Source organism: Myripristis murdjan, chromosome 19, assembly GCF_902150065.1.
Source record: "Myripristis murdjan chromosome 19, fMyrMur1.1, whole genome shotgun sequence".
Lineage (NCBI taxonomy): Eukaryota > Metazoa > Chordata > Actinopteri > Holocentriformes > Holocentridae > Myripristis > Myripristis murdjan.
This window is the reverse complement of record NC_043998.1, coordinates 17,630,793-17,646,562: the sequence shown is the minus strand read 5'-3', so window position 1 is coordinate 17,646,562 and position 15,770 is coordinate 17,630,793. Positions and strand designations below refer to the sequence as shown.

Here is a 15,770-nt window from a genome sequence, read left to right as displayed (position 1 = left end):
ATAGATAGCCCACATGGAAAAGTTATCCAAAGGGAACGGAGCTGAATGTCGGAAGGACAGTATCCAATATAAACAATCTCTTTGTTCAACACTGCTAGAATAGGAGGTAGGCCGGGGGAGGGGACATGGTTGGAGCTGGAGCGCATTCTTTTATTTCAGCCTGTGCACTCCTAAAGGGCTTTTTATTTCCCCACAAGGTCCAGCTCTGTTTAAACTGCTGTCACAGTTTTTCGTTCGGTCACATGAATGATTTGTCAGAGGAGAGTCGTGGTCTTCTTCGGGCTTGGCAGCTTCTCCCTGCTCACTGTTAGAAAAGTGATCACACTCTCTGGAGAGGTGGTGGGAGGCAGGGCGATGATGGAGGATGCAGGCTAAGACGTGTGTGTATGTGTGTTTTAAGAGAGAGAGAGAGGGAAAGCCACACAGTGATATGATGGGATTCGAGCAGCAGGGAGGAATGGGAGCAAGAGTCAGAGGGTGCGAAGGGGAGGAAGCTCACGAGAGGAAGTGTGGGATTGGGAAACCGGAGCAGAGTTTCCCAGAGGCTGCTGCTCAGCCTCTCACTATGTGAGGTTACAGGCAACGGTCACAGAGTTGAGTCAGACACTTGGCTTCTCAAAGCCTATAGTATTAACACGCACCAAATGTTCCACGGCACTTACTGACTGTGGGCTATTCTCAGTGGTTTTGTCGCCACAGAATGATAGATGCCCACAGTCTGCGCCAGAGAGGCCTATAGCCCATATATGCATGGCTTCCAGCCCAACACAGTGTCACTAGGAGGGCTTTTAGGATTCAGGATCACTGTTGTGACACTGGGATGACTTTCATTTGGGTCTCTTCCAGTGTCACACCCAGCTGTGTTTGTTTTTGTCACCAGTAGGCACAGCCATCAACAGCAACGAACCTGCTCCTGCAAGTTACCATTTGGATTCAGATGACAGAGTTCACCTTCAGGCCTCTGCTGCTTGAACTATGGAGGAAATGGAAAGTTAACCTCACTGCTGGTGGGAAGACCCACGGTTGAGAGCTGGGGGAAATTTCTGCAAGCAGTTTGGGGAGGGGGGTGTCACTGCAGGACCAGTGGAGAGGAAGTTGGGCCACTGTATGTTTATTGAGTGTGTGAGCAGCCATGTGTTGTTGCAGCTTCTCTCCAAGTTTTTCACACAGTTGCTCCTTCTGTGCCTCCTTTCCCTTACTCTCTATTCTCTCTCTTCTGCCCTTTTCAACCTCTCAGAGTGCAGTGAGCGTTAGCGCGACTGGAGTCGTTTGTCATCTGCTGCCAAATTACCAGAGCCATTTGATTTATCTCGGTCACAACACGCTTCCCCTCCAAAATCCCTTTTTGAAAAAAAGGTTTCAATCCATCTGAACTGTCTCCATAGGCGCGTCTGCAAGTTCAAACGGCATGTATAGATTTATGGCAGGCATGCAGTGACATGGAGCAGCAACAAGGCCAGCGTTGGAATAGCAGACTAATAATCACATGCGTCTCCACTCCAGGTGAGACATTCAAGTTGGGCTGGGGTGTATGAGAGCTGCCTGCTAATGGTTAAGCTTAGAAACAGACTGTCAGGGTTAATGGAGAGCAAAGAGCAGTCATTTTAAAGGGCCTGCCTGTTGCCTGATGGGAGCCAGCTCCACGTTTATACGTTTCCACATCTTTTGAACTTCTTTGTTGCCATTGGACTTCAGTGGTTTGTGGTTAAACAAAATCCAGAAGGTGGATCAGTTGGTGTGGGTGTACATATTGTTGATTTGTTTTGAGTACGTTGATCATTCAGTCACCGTTGGTCATTCCTCTTGTGAGGAAACGGGAAGGAGAGGCACTCAAGCATGTCATCAAACGGAGTTGATTACACTGAGAGGCTTGCTAACTGGTTTTGTGTGGTTGCAAAATGCACTGCTAGAGCGGAGGCAACATCTGGACTCCAAAAGGCCTCTCTCTCCCCCTCTCTCTTATACTTGCACCATCTCTATTTCTTGCCCACCCGCCTCCAGCCCACACTCTTTTCTAGTTTTAATGATTGCCTAAATTGCCAACCCCCTCTCTCTCTCTTTTACAGGCTAAACCTATTTATGGTGGATGGCTGTGCTTGGCCCCTGAGGGAACTGACTTTGACAATCCTATGCAGAGATCCCGGGTAAGAGCATGCATGTAGGCGTACATGTTTGTAGTAGGGGGGGATGGGTGTGTGTATATATGTTGTTTCCTGTTTGTTCCATGGAAATGTACTGTCGTGGTATGTTACACAAGCTCCATTAACTGCTATGGCCCACAGGCCCCTGTAAGTTAACAAGAACTAAGCCTGAGCTGTCAGCTTTAATTGTTTGGAAATAGATTTGTCACTTCTGAAATAAACATCTATCAACCCTATTGTGACCATTTTAAATATTCTCTCTGGTTCATCGTTAGACTAATCTGACAACATATGTATCTCTTGTGACAGAAGTGGCAGCGGAGATTCTTTGTGCTGTATGAACATGGCTGCCTGCGCTTCGCACTGGATGAATCGGTAAGTAGTGCGACTTTGTGTGTGTGGATTGAAGACTTTAGTCTTTTACAGCCAGAACCAGTCCAATCAGTCATTTTAAAGGGCCATGCCAGTGATTTTGAATAGTTGGCTCATTTACTACAATTTCCCCACGTTTTACTTTACATCTAACCATTTTGCAAATCATGCAGGGGTACTAGAGATTTCACAACACATAATCTAAATCCCTTGATTTTCAGATTTGAATTTTTGTTTGAAACACCCACCTTATAATGTTCTGCCTCAGCGACAAAGAAGGTTGTCGCTATTTATAAACCACAGAAACTGATAATTGGCTGTATAAAGCAAATATTTCCCCCAGACTGTTTTCCGGCAGATAGACCTTTTCACATTGCCCAATTTCAAGTCGTCAAAACACAACAGTGCTGCTGCTTTTAGGAAAACTAATGTGGACAACTTTATTTCGGTGATTAAATACTTGTGTGAAGAAAGTTTGAAGTCTCTGAAAGTTCATTTTCATACTGTAGTGGAATGAATGGAAACCAACGGCTGGATAAAAGAGAGGGAAAATGTTATCTGAGTGCTGAAATACGACTGCTTGCTATGGGAAAATATTAGCAGAAACCTGGAGTTTATACATTTTGTAGGTATTACACTACATGCAAAATCACTGGTGTGGTCCTTTACAAAAGTTTTTTTTTTACAACTCAGGTCTTGACAAATCTCAGTGTTCTCCTGTGCAGTTAGCTGATAAGTCATTCAAATCCAAACAGCCATGGTCAACGAGAGTTAAACACAAAATGAGGCAGAAACAATGCAGGAAATGTGGAAACCCAAAATGCTTCACATCCATGTTTGTTCAGAGTTGTAGTAGTGTGAGAGCTTGTACTTTCAGCACATTGGGGTGTGAAAACTGCAAACATTGGTGGTTGTTTGCGAAGAAAAGTCTGATATCACACAGTCTGTTAGGTTGTGCAATGTGTCCCCAGCCTAAACAGCTTATCAAGCCTACCTGGGATGGAGATGATTGTACTACAGTCTTATCTCGATGGGACAGAAAAAAAGCAAAGCCACGTAGTCAGAGATGTTAAAAATGTGCCACCTCACTGGAAACTTAGCCGCTGGGAAGTCCTACTTTGGTTCACAGAGGGGTTAATAGAGCAATAGAGATAAGTGTGGTAAAGCTGAATGAAAGGGGTCCGGGAACCAGAGATTGGGAGGGGAGGGGGCTGTGAAGCCACCTCTCGGTGCCCACGCTAAGCTCATGTTTGTGCTGGTAGTGTGTCACCAGGGGAATGTGACACGGGTGACCAAACCCATACCAGCTGATCGGGCTGGAGATTAGACTGCTTGTGTGTAAACACTGGGGGCTGTACAATACCAGCTAGCTTGTCTCACACACATAGATTGACTTTGTTTTTGTTTTTTGTCATGTGCTGGAAAGTTGAGCCGGTGGGTATTTTCATTTCAGGAGTTGGCTCACTTCAGCTGCTAATCTGGGGTGTCACTCCAGATTAGCAGTTTTTTTAATCATCATTATTAATATTTATTTGCACATATCATAGCAACCACAAAATATGAATGGAGCAGAACCGACTTTACCATTCAAATCAACATACCAGGATGGTTGTGGGATTAACATTTTATTGTGTATTGTTGCCATGGTACCAGGCTAGCTTCAGTATAACCCAACTTGTGGCAAGTCACATGAGAGGTCTTGCAGCAATGACTAAAGCAGTGGAAAGATGTCTTGCCTTTCAGTGGGCGACTGTTAGCTGTTTAAAGTTAACAAACACTATTCCTTTCTAAAGTTTGGCTGACTTGACTGAGTTTGTAGTTTTTTAGGAGTTTGACTGCAGACGTTGACTGGAGGAGCTCATACAAGCAACACAGTCTTTTCTAATGTTATGCTAACCTCATTGATAATGTCAGATTTCTGTTGCGTTTTGACAGTTGCATTTCTAGTTTCAGGCTACAGACACAGTACAGCAAATCTCCACAGTTTACGACCCTCATCACCATAGCAGAGACCTATAATTGTCATTTTATTCTGTACCTGCCAGATGACCATGGCAAACTGTGAAATGACTGTTCTACTCCACTGAAGTTTTGTGATAGCAACACTTGGCATAAAAGAAAAAATATATATATAGTTAGTGCGCAGCCAATGTTAGATGCCTCAGGCTATAAGGAAGACCACCTCTGGATTTAAAACTGTAATCAACTGATAATAACTGACACAGTTTCCCAGAATCAACCACAGCCACTTCTTAACTTTGTTTAGCTTTGTATTCTATATGAAAGAGAGGGACTCATGAGGGTAGCTCTGTTCCTGCGCTGCAGTAGTTTGAAAGTGGAAAGACAAGCAGGCTTTGAGATCAGTAAATGCCTGTGTGGGTGTGGAGGCCATTTGGTGATGCAAGTGGAGACGTTTGAAGTCACACTTGGTGAATCTCCTCATGTTGTTATTGATCTGCTGGTGATGACAAAGGGAGGAAACTGCGTGTGCTTGTGTGAGTTCATGTGCACGTTTCCACTGTGCATTGGGTTTCCAGTGACACCCATGCTGGTGTGTAATTGTGTTTTCCTCTCATTGTAACAGTGATTCCAAAACTGTCGGGCTCATTGTCCCTTGGTCTTTTCATCTGCTCGGAGGGCGCTCCAGAAGGCAGGAAAACTGGGTCAGGGAAATGGCTGCTTTGTGCTCAGGACCCCCAGGATAGGAGCCCTCCAAAAAATTTGAGCTGATATCCTCCCGTTTCATTTCAGCTGTTGAGCTTGTCAAACACGTCATTGTTTACCCAAAGGCTTGAGCCGGCAGTGGAGGGCAGGTTTGTTTTGGGTTGGGGGTGAATGTATACATTATATTCCGGATGCCCCCATCCCCCTCCCCAGCTCTTATACAGTGGAGAGATTTACAGAAGCCACACCCACCCACTCTTTCCTTGGCAGTCTTATTCCTCTTTTGATCACATTATCTCCCCTTTCACTGCTGTTCATCTCCAACAGACCAGCCCTGCTGAGCATATTGTGCCATGGAGGTTCATGCAGAGAGAGGGGCTGCACAGTGAATCATTTATAACCATTTATTTTAATCCCCAGAATTAGTAACCACAGAACATTATCTGTATTTTTGTATGTCTCCCAGAAAGAGAAATTCATATTTTCTCTTTCCTCCCATGACAGGGAGATTCAAGGCCAGAGTCAGTTACAGACCCCTGGAATTTGAAGGGATTCAGTCAGTATGCAAGGACAGATGGAGCAGGGAGCATGTTTGCTGTCATATGGGCTGAAACTCAGGTCTTTTGATTTGAGCATGGTCTGCCTTATCACCATGCCACGCTGGTGGTGTTCAGTGAGAGTAATATTTTCCTCAAATCATCTAGACTATCATTTATGATAAGGAATTGTAGCCTGAAAAATGTGATTTATGACATAAATCATAATTGCATAACTGACATTTTGTCTTGTTTCCTCTGCAGTCCATACCGTTGCTACCCAACAGGATCACTGCAATACCTTGACATTCAGTTTGTCTTCATTTATCGTGTGTTGTCGTTTGTAATGTGCCTGTAAGCTTGATCTAGTTTTCCCTTTAGTTTTGCTTCTTAATGGCCAGTTTCTGGCAAAAGAAAATGAATTAAAACATAAAATGTCAAAGAATCCCTTTCAGTGGGTAAAATGACCAGTGATAGAAGTGCCATTGTTCTGATGATCAGATTAACTCTTGGACTCTCAGACGAGCTACCAGCTGAGGACTGGTCATCCACATGACAATGTTTAAGATTTTACCAAGGGCTGACATCAATCAGCTTAAGTTAATTCTTTTACCAGCTCCTTACTTACTTGGATATTGGATCAAACGAGTCGCAGTTAGGAGGCGTAACAAGGTTGCTCTTTTCATGCCTCATTCACATTTTTGTAAGATGATGTAGATCTCTCGCTTTTTTTTTTTCATTTTGTATTGTCAGACTAGACTGGAATGCCTTGGCATCATCTGGGTCGAGGGCTGTAATTTGGTTGGCTTATTTTTTTTGTACGCAATATTGTAACTGTGATTCCCTGTGTGCTTGTCTCCATAAAAGGCTCAATATGGTCTAGGATGAGGGTATTTATCATGCTTGAAGTGATTGTTAGTAATTCTTCTATTCTGAGCCAGCGGGGGAGGAGAGACAGGCAACCAGCTGATATTTTGTGGATATAGATGGAAAAACTGCAGACATCAGTAACCAGCAGGCCAACCAGTCACCAGATCCCTGTCACTGAGTTACCAGATTTTATCATCCTGGAAAAGCACAAGTCTTATATTAATCAAAAGAGAAGCATATTTTCAGACAGTGAAACCCAAACCTTTTTAATAATTTTGAAGAAAAATGTCCTGGGAGTAATGACATCGTTCGCTATTTTTCGACCAGTAGACCACAGGGCGCTATGTACATGTGAAGCGGTGGCCTCTTGAAGCTGAACTATTTTAACCATGAGGAGAGGGAGAGATGCTCTCCGGTCTTCGGCAGCATTCCTCTCCTATGCCCTTATTTGGTGAACTGCAGCGAGCTTGCAGCTCCAGGACCACAGAGAGCAAGAGAAAGGGAGTATTAGCCCCTCAAAACCACAGGGGAAATGGCAGATATGCCCCAGACCCAGACATTCCACACGCAGCCTGCCGCGGCAAAGCTCTCAGCTCTGATGATGCTGGGGACGGGGGTGGTAATGCATCTGATGGTTTGACAGTTTAGGGGAATATTTAAGAAAGGTTCCAGCACTGTTTTGCGCACCATTAGGCAGACTGAGATGAACGCTGTAACATTTAAATGGCAGGGCGGAGAGACACCATAAAAGTGAGACAGACGGTCATGGAGAAACAGATTTGCTGAGAGGGATGGAAATTGAGTGAGACCACCCTGAAAGCAATGAGGTTAAAAGGTCAATGACCATGAGAACGCATTGCAGGGAGGGGTGCTGGTGGGGTCACGCAACACACCACTTTGCTCCAAAGCAGCTTCTGTTGTACTTCATCTTTAAAGAACCTAAAAGCCATTCTTTCATTGAGTCACCTGGGCAGAATCACCCTGGCCTGCCACATCTAGGAGGTGTTGGATCCAGGATGCAAATTTGTGATTTTTCTTAAAATATTTTCAACATGGCAACCATAGCAGGGAGGGAGCTGGCAGTTCCTGTCTGTTCAGTGCTGGAACTTTTGCCTGGAGTTTTGATGGAGGGCACTGCGTGTTGAGGCACATATGCCGTATAAAACAGCAGCCTCCAGTCCACAGCCTGCTGTGGCGGGCTCTGACAGTACTTGCCACTGGCTTGGCCTGTAAAAGCCTCCCAGAGGATTTATCGTTTATAGAGTGGGTGTACTCCACTTAATTCTAAAGCTGGCTAAGTTGGGTTTTTCACACTGTTTTTACGGTCTTTTTTGGAAGGTTTCAACACTTTACTATTGGGCTTGGGCCGCTATTAAAAATAACCCAGAATTTAGCATGGGGTAATTGTTTGCAGTAGTCAAGTCGTGGTGCTAACACATCCAGTGGGTCATTTAACATTAAACACACACTTCCATTTTGAGCATAAATAAAACTTTTTACTTGACGGAGCAGCATGGCTTGTATTGTTTCAGTGTAATTCAGTCTCTTGTGTTTTATTGCCTCTTGTCGTGTCACGCTCCCAGAGGCTAAAATCTTAAGAAGAGTCTGTGAGAAAGTTGTTGGTTTTAATAATGTCCCGCTGTGAAGCTAAAAATAGTCAGCCCCATGGAAAGCAGACACAATCGGAGGATATGGGATTGGATCGGTTGTGTAGAAATCAAACCAACTATAATTCATCTACGTTTGAATGGCAGCCTTGGCAGATACGTCTCCTTTGTTTTGGTGCCAGTAATAGAGAGCAGTTTCTAAGCAGCAAGTTGCCTTCATATGCACCAAGATCAGCTGGAAATTTAAAAACCCTGACTTCACCATAACAGCAACAAACACTGAAACGACCTCAGGTCAGTATCAGGGTCAACCTCGTCTTTGTTTTACCCCACACACGGCCTGTAAGACCTGACAGAGGGTACCTGCCACTGCCAAGTCGCAGTTGGATCAAATCAAACTCCCTTATTGTAGCTAAATTTCTTCTCCAAAATAGACATTTTACTTCAGTCTCATTGTTACTGTTTCATTGTCCTAGTCTTAGAGGTTGAACTACTGCTAATGTTCTTCACAGAATCTTTGGATCTGTTTTAAAAACCAGGGAACTGTATTGTAAACCTCAACAGAAAATACATTTTTTCTTATCTTGAAGCGATTCTCTCCACTGACAATGAAAGTGATTGAGCTACTAGAGTTTTGTGCATATGATGAAGTGTAGAAGAGCCAGGCATAGGTTTAAGCTGGATCAGTTCAGATATCGAGAAGCTAGGAATCTGTGTTTCAGTCGTAGTGGTATTGTAGTGGAGGGGCACATCATACCCTGTCAGCTTTTCTGTACACTTGTTAAAGAGCTGCATATATGCTACCATTCATGTCTCTACAGATGTCACTGCTACATACGTTGACGTGGCATAAATGTTATGCCGCTGCAGGGTTCAGCAGTTTTCAGTTCCTGCTCTCAGCAGAATTAAGTATCCTAGATATTCTCTATCAAATGTTCTATTTTCTGTCTAGTGAAGCAAGTCCTTCTGCAGCCTCTTGAGTTCTAAAGTGTGACCCAATGTAATTGCCATATTTGGCAGCCCCTGGAGGTTTACAGGCAGATCTTAATAAAGCTGGATCTGTGTTCAATGGCCTTAAAAGGAGCTGGAGAGAGGACCCAGCACCTGTTTTACATCTGTAGCAAGCAGAGCTGAGCAAAGCCTGATAACAGTGCTGCAGGATTCAGACCAGACGCACAGAAAGTATAGAGGTCTGAGAGGAAATTTAGGGGAATTCTGCGCTCCAGTGCTGACGAAACAATAACTTATCAGGTAGAAATAACAATTATTAACCCAGTCACCTAAAACATGAATGAAGCTCATAAGTATGCATTATCGGTGGCTGAACATCTTTTCAGTTTTACTACCAAGTTGTGGCCGCATTTCTTCCGTCCTTTTAACTCAGAGACAATTCAAGGGATTGATGTCAGCATTTTATTGGAACAGATTGTACACCAGAGTGGATCTGTCAAGGCACCGAAGTGGTTGGCTTCTTATTATCTCATGGTTAGGGTAGCACATTGTGATCTTTTCAAAAGAAGTATGAGAAATGGACTTTTTTAAAGTCTCCTAGCTGGTGTACAGAACAAAGACATAGTCCAGTGGTCTACACAGCTCGCACACTCACATTCACATGCACAAAGCGGCTTCAGTCTCCAACCTCCCATTGCTGTCATCCCCCCTATTCACTCAGTAGGCACTATAACTGAAAGATTTCCCTCATTACCATGGTGAGCTGTTGATAACAGCAGAGGGACCACACAGCAGCGTCCTGATGTGTCCTCTGAGCAAGAAAAGCAGAGGAGGCCTGAAAGACAGAGTTATTGTTATTGATGCCCACTGTGCCAAGCCTGTGAAATGTTGGGCACACTGAGTCATGTTTTTCCCCCTGCAAGCCTTTCGCTCTTGGTTTTGGACTGTATAGTGTTATCAGTGTAGTTGGACTGTGTAGTTGGACGTGGAAACAAACCATTGAGAAAGTAACACTAAATTACATATATTAAATTTCATATTTATTTTTCAATGTTGCACATATCTAGTGATTTTGACTATTTTTCAGTCATAAATATTTTCCTCTATACATTCTCGTGTTAAAATTCTTGGAGACATTATGTTTACTCCATCTGTTCTATTGTCATGTGTTTATCTATGTAGAGATCACTAAAGTCATAAATCTTTTTCTATTTGCCCCAAAGCCAAGCACGCTGCCCCAGGGCACGGTGAACATGAACCTATGTACAGACGTCATTGATGCTGAGCCCAAGACGGGCCAGAAGAACGCCCTGTGCATCATCACCCCAGACCAAGAGTACTTCATCAGAGGAGAGAATAAAGAGATCATCAATGGGTAAGTTGTATCTAAAGCCCCCTTCACACATGCACTGAACTCAGCAATTGAAGTCAGACATTAGTCAGAGGAGCTCTATGTGTGAACAATATCCGCATCAGTTGTTCCACACTATATCCTCCCATGTCCCTAGTACTGAGTCCACAACATTTACAGCTGAGCCCATGTATGAATAGAGCAGGAAATAGTCCAGAGCAGGCACACTGAGCAAGTGGGCGTGTGTCCCGCCACCTGGACACTCTGCCCCAGCGTGTGAAGGAACCATCTAAAAAGTGCAACACGGAAAACAGATACTGCAAAAACATTCAGTAACTTTACAATAACAGTATAATAACTGACAAGGACAGTCTCCTCTTTTCTGCTTCATGTGTGATAGGGCAACTCCTACCTAAGTCTGGACTTGATTCTCCTCAAATTATGCAGAGTTCATCTGTGAAAATCGTGTGTGCGTGTGCTTGTTGATGGGTGTGGAAGGGCAGGATTATATGGATGAGTCAAAATGTTCTTGTCTGCCCATTTTCAGGTGGAGTGAGCAACTGGTGGTGTACCCCAGGACCAACAAGCAGAACCAGAAGAAGAAACGCAAGGTGGAGCCTACAACCTCTCAGGTAACCCTCCATACAGTGTACACAATGGGTGATTTAACCCAAAAAAATCCAATGGAATCCATGCAGTCACATTTTTTACTCTTATGTGCTGTCTGTGTGTGTGTGTATAATGTTTTAAAGAAAACTCTGAAACAATTCCTTGAGGAACTCAGATAATTCATTATCTAAACAAAAATAATAATAATTGCTAAAAATCCTGCTCAAGCCTGCCTCCTCAAGCTTCACTTCATCTATACAACCCTTGAATAAATACAGTTGTTTGAAGGGGAAATTTGTTTAGATTTTTTTAAAGGAAACTAAGGGTGCTTTCAGACCTGTCCCGTTTTGAGCAGTTGTTCCGAAACAGGGAGCGTTTCCCCCTAAAGATCGGTTCGTTTGGACATATGTGAACACAGCAATCACGCTCGGATGCGGGACAAAACAAGCGAGCCGAGATCGCCTAGAAGAGGTGGTCTCGGCTCGCTTCCATTCGAACCCTGGAGCGGTTCGTTTGCAGTGAGAACAGAATCGACACAGCAACCGACACAACTCACTCATAACTGTGGTTCAGCCAGTGTCAGAGCCCATCTTCATCGGCAATTCCTTGTCGCAGCACGTCTTCTTCTCAGTAGATGCAGTATGATATTATTTTCCCTGCGCAGCCTTGATTCCCGGTAGAACGGGATGTTTTCCTCCGTTACAGAACACCGGTACATTCAGTAGCAGTTTTAGGCATGGGCGAAGCGGGCATTTTTTCATGTCATGTGTGGGCGGCTCAAGAGCGAAAAAAAAAAAATCATCAGCGCCGCTCACCTGTCAGATCCGGCAGACCTGACCAGGTGGGCACGGTACCGGCCGGTGCCGCGGCCGGCCCACCTGATGCCGACCGGTACCGTGGCCGGTGGCTTTTTATTCAAACAAGATTTTGTCCATATAAAAAGTAGGTAGGAGTAGTAACACGAAAGGGCGCAAGGCAGTAATTTCGCCTAAGGCGGCAACATGGGCAGAACCGCCACTGGGTACATTAACCACAGAAACACAGAGAAACAAACTAGCCACACACGCTGAAGATGCTCCATGGTTTTTGTTTTTCCCGGGGTAAGAACGGAAGAGGAAACTTCTTCTTTCGGGGTAATTTCTGACCAATGAGAGAACAGTTTTTTCGCGCATGGCATTTGTTTACAGCTTTGAACCGCTACAGACGGTCGCCCTGTGAACACAAACGCCCCAAACGAAAAACGAAACAACTGTATCGATTTAGCCCCTGAATCGGAACAAAGCAAACGGGCCACAGGTCTGAAAGCACCCAAAGAAATTGTTAATTTTAAGGAACCTTGCCTACTTATTTTTTTTCTCATGTATATTTACTATTGCTCTTTAATACAACACAAAACTATTTCTTGCCTGATTGTTCAATTAATGAATGGGATAATTAGTAGAATACTCAAATAATAATTCTAAAATAATTGATACCTGCAACCCTACTTCACACTTAGTACATATACATTGATAACCATTCATATCCCATGCTTGTGTCCAGGAGCCAGGTCCAGCCAAGGTAGCGGTGACGGGCTCTGGAATCCCCGAGGCAGAGAAGGTTCCAGACTCCAGTTCCATCATCTGGCAGGAGGAACTGAACCAGAGGGAAGCCGAGGGGGCAGCCGTCTGGTCTGCTGCTGACCTGCCCCCTCTGGGATCACCACTGCCCCCAGCAGGTATGGAGGAATAACTCCAGTAATGCCTATCTAATTATCGTCTTGCATAGCCAGACCTATGGGCGCTGTGCCAGTACTGGAGAAAGGTGTGGTCGAAGCCATTATCAATCTGCTGTTGGGGAAAAATGCTCTGGCTTGTTTGCATTTCTTTAAATCATTCACAATTGTTGTGGGCTGCACTGAGCCCAGGAAGCAAATTTAGGATATTCTAAAGATACCAATACTGGGTAAAAAAATAACATGGTGGTAAAAATAATGATAAAAGTCATACCAGACGTAATTAAAAGAACTTTAAAAGACAAATGCAAAAGATGATTGGATAAGAAGTGCTTTGTGGTTTGCTGGAGCCTCATATAACCTTACACATAATACCCATGTTTATAATGATAACAACAATAATAATGACAATCATATTAATCAAGAAAAAAGAGCTCTGATATTGGCAGATATTCTTTCTGTTTTTTCCTGGGCTAGGTGACTGTGCCTCTGTAGGCCAGGGCTCTGACGCCGGCTCTGTGAATGGTGACGAGGTGGACCGGGGTGGCCCGGCAGCACTCCATGGCTCAGCGCCCCAGCCACCTGGTGACCTGCTCTCCCCAACGGGCTCCTGCTCCAGCCTTGGAGGCGTCCCGCGCTGCCTCTCCCCGGCACCTAGTGACCCCTTCCCCTCTGGCAGCTCCCTGCTCTCCAATGGCTCTCACATCAGCGGCTCGGTCAGCTCACTGGACTCAGACGCCAGCGGCAGCACGGTGACCAGCACCGACAGCCACCCGGCCACCCACCGGGGCAGCTACCCCCACGGCCACCACGACACGCCGCGCTCCAGACGCCAGGAGGCCGAGGCCAGGAAGGCTGAGAGGAGGAGCCGGTTGAGGAGCCCCAACAGGCAAGAGAGGGAGGCCGTCCTCAGCCCCGAGAGGAGGTTAGTCCCTGTAGCTTTGTTTGTTCCTTTGCCTGTCATTTCCCTCTGTAACTATTTGCCTCAGTGTACTTATGTTCTTAACTTCACTGTGTTCCTCGTTTCAGTGTCTATTTCTGATGTTACAGAGGGACAAGGTTTTGATCAATAAGGGGTTTTCAAGGCCCATACCAATTCCTTTAAATTGCTTCTGCTCATTGTTTGGATTTTGTGCTGGTGCCATATCATTGTCTTTAAATTTAGCCATTTTCTTGTCACCAAGGTCTGAGTATTAAATGTTGCTCCAGAAATGTATTCTTGTCATGGTGGAAGAACTTCTAATACAACTTTTGGACTATGATATGACACTAGAACCCGCAAAGATAAGGATGAAACACATTGATGAAAATATGAATCATATCCAACCGGTGTGTTAATAACAGATTACACAATAAACATGTAATCAAACTGCATTATTATAATGCAGTTTGATTACAGATATAAATTGCAGATATTAGATATAAATTATATTATAATTTATATCTGTCATATCTGTCATGTAAGACCTGGGCGGCAGTGACCACGTTTTCCAATATGGACCAGACAATTTGCTAACCTGAAATGTTGATCTAACGTTAGGACAGACTCGGTTATGTCTTTAAGTGAAACAGAAGCCTTCTCTAGCCTTGAATGAAACTAGAACTACACTCACAGGAGTGTCGAAGCGGTCAGATATATTTAGCCCGTCTACACCTTGCTGTCCTGGCTGCCAGGTAAAGCATTTAATCAGCCTCAGATTTAGGCTGGTGGACCAGGTTAGTAGACTGCCTTCTTGGAATGCCAGCTTCATAATAGCAGACACTCTGGTCTGGAAATACTTGGGCGGCTGGCTTATCCTTTTAAAGGCATACACACACACACACACACACACACACACACACACAGGCATACACAGTCCTGTGACGCACACTCTTAGGCAACTCTTGATACTCGTACATACACTCTCAGAAGTGGTGTGTTTTCATTGGAGGGGAGGAGAAAAGGCCGTATTTGGTGAAATGTAGACACTGCTTTGCATATTCCTGTATATGTGTGCTTCTTGTAAGAGTTGTGTTACTTAATACTCACCACCTTTGACTTTTTATTTTTATCAGCACTTCTATTCAGTGTAAGCATATACTGTATAAACACACTAGCTTTGTGCTTTCCATCAAGTAATCTGCCTCTGAACCACTAGTGCTGTTCTCGGAAAGGTCACAGGTCACACACACACACACACACACACACACACAGCAGAGAGGGCAGCATATCAAACAGGAGGGGTCATCTTTTTCCTCTCAGAGCCAGCTTCCTGCTCCATTCAGTCCCTCCATCCATCCCAGGCCTGAACGGAAAAGGAGGAGAGGGAAAGTAGGGAAAATGCCCACAGTCGGGCCCATAAACAGATAACTGGTCCATCTGGGCCAGTCTGGGCTTCGAGGCAAACAGGCATTGCTCTTTAACATGCACACTGTCACAGACATGGCCGACCACCAGCCAGGGATGCAGCCACAGACCACATGACTGAAACGCCCCTCACCGTGTCCTCCTCCTCCTCATCCTCTCTTCCTCTGCGCCTTTTAAGGAGGGCAGTTTGGAGTCCCCAAATAAGGGCAGCATTTAGAAGAAAAAAGAGTAATTTAATATTTCCCACTGCCTCACTCTCTTCCTCCCTGTAAAGTGAATTCCTCTGCTGTCTAACAAAAGGCTTATGTGTGGGAACGTGTCAAAGCTGGCAGTGTACTGTTTCACTACATGAGCTGGGTTTTAGGAGGTTTGCAGATAAACACCAATGTGCGTAGGCTGTCCTTGGTCAGTGTCACAGACCCGCGTTCATTCTGCCCGATCTGTTTTTTTTTTCTTTTTTCCCAGAGAGCGCAAGTTCCAGTGTAGAGCTGATAATTGTTCAGCTGGTAGTCGTTTTGTGACCTCTCGACTTAACTCTGTTGTTCTGTATGCCATGTTTGTTGTTGTTGGTGGTTTACTGTGACTGCTGTTTCATTTTAGGCTTTTAG

The 15,770-nt window shown here is 44.6% G+C and overlaps 1 protein-coding gene across 3 annotated transcripts in view; it reads left to right on the top strand.

Moving 5' to 3' along the window:
* The window catches only part of LOC115377488 (myosin phosphatase Rho interacting protein), a 38,274-nt gene that overhangs the window by 2,648 nt on the left and 19,856 nt on the right, over window positions 1–15,770 (top strand). For all 3 annotated transcript variants that reach the window (XM_030077266.1, XM_030077267.1, XM_030077268.1), the window contains exons 2-7: window positions 2,067–2,144; window positions 2,451–2,516; window positions 10,365–10,516; window positions 11,040–11,124; window positions 12,644–12,818; window positions 13,293–13,740. In XM_030077266.1, coding sequence (XP_029933126.1) covers window positions 2,067–2,144; window positions 2,451–2,516; window positions 10,365–10,516; window positions 11,040–11,124; window positions 12,644–12,818; window positions 13,293–13,740 — 1,004 coding nt within the window. The remainder of the gene's footprint in view (window positions 1–2,066; window positions 2,145–2,450; window positions 2,517–10,364; window positions 10,517–11,039; window positions 11,125–12,643; window positions 12,819–13,292; window positions 13,741–15,770) is intronic.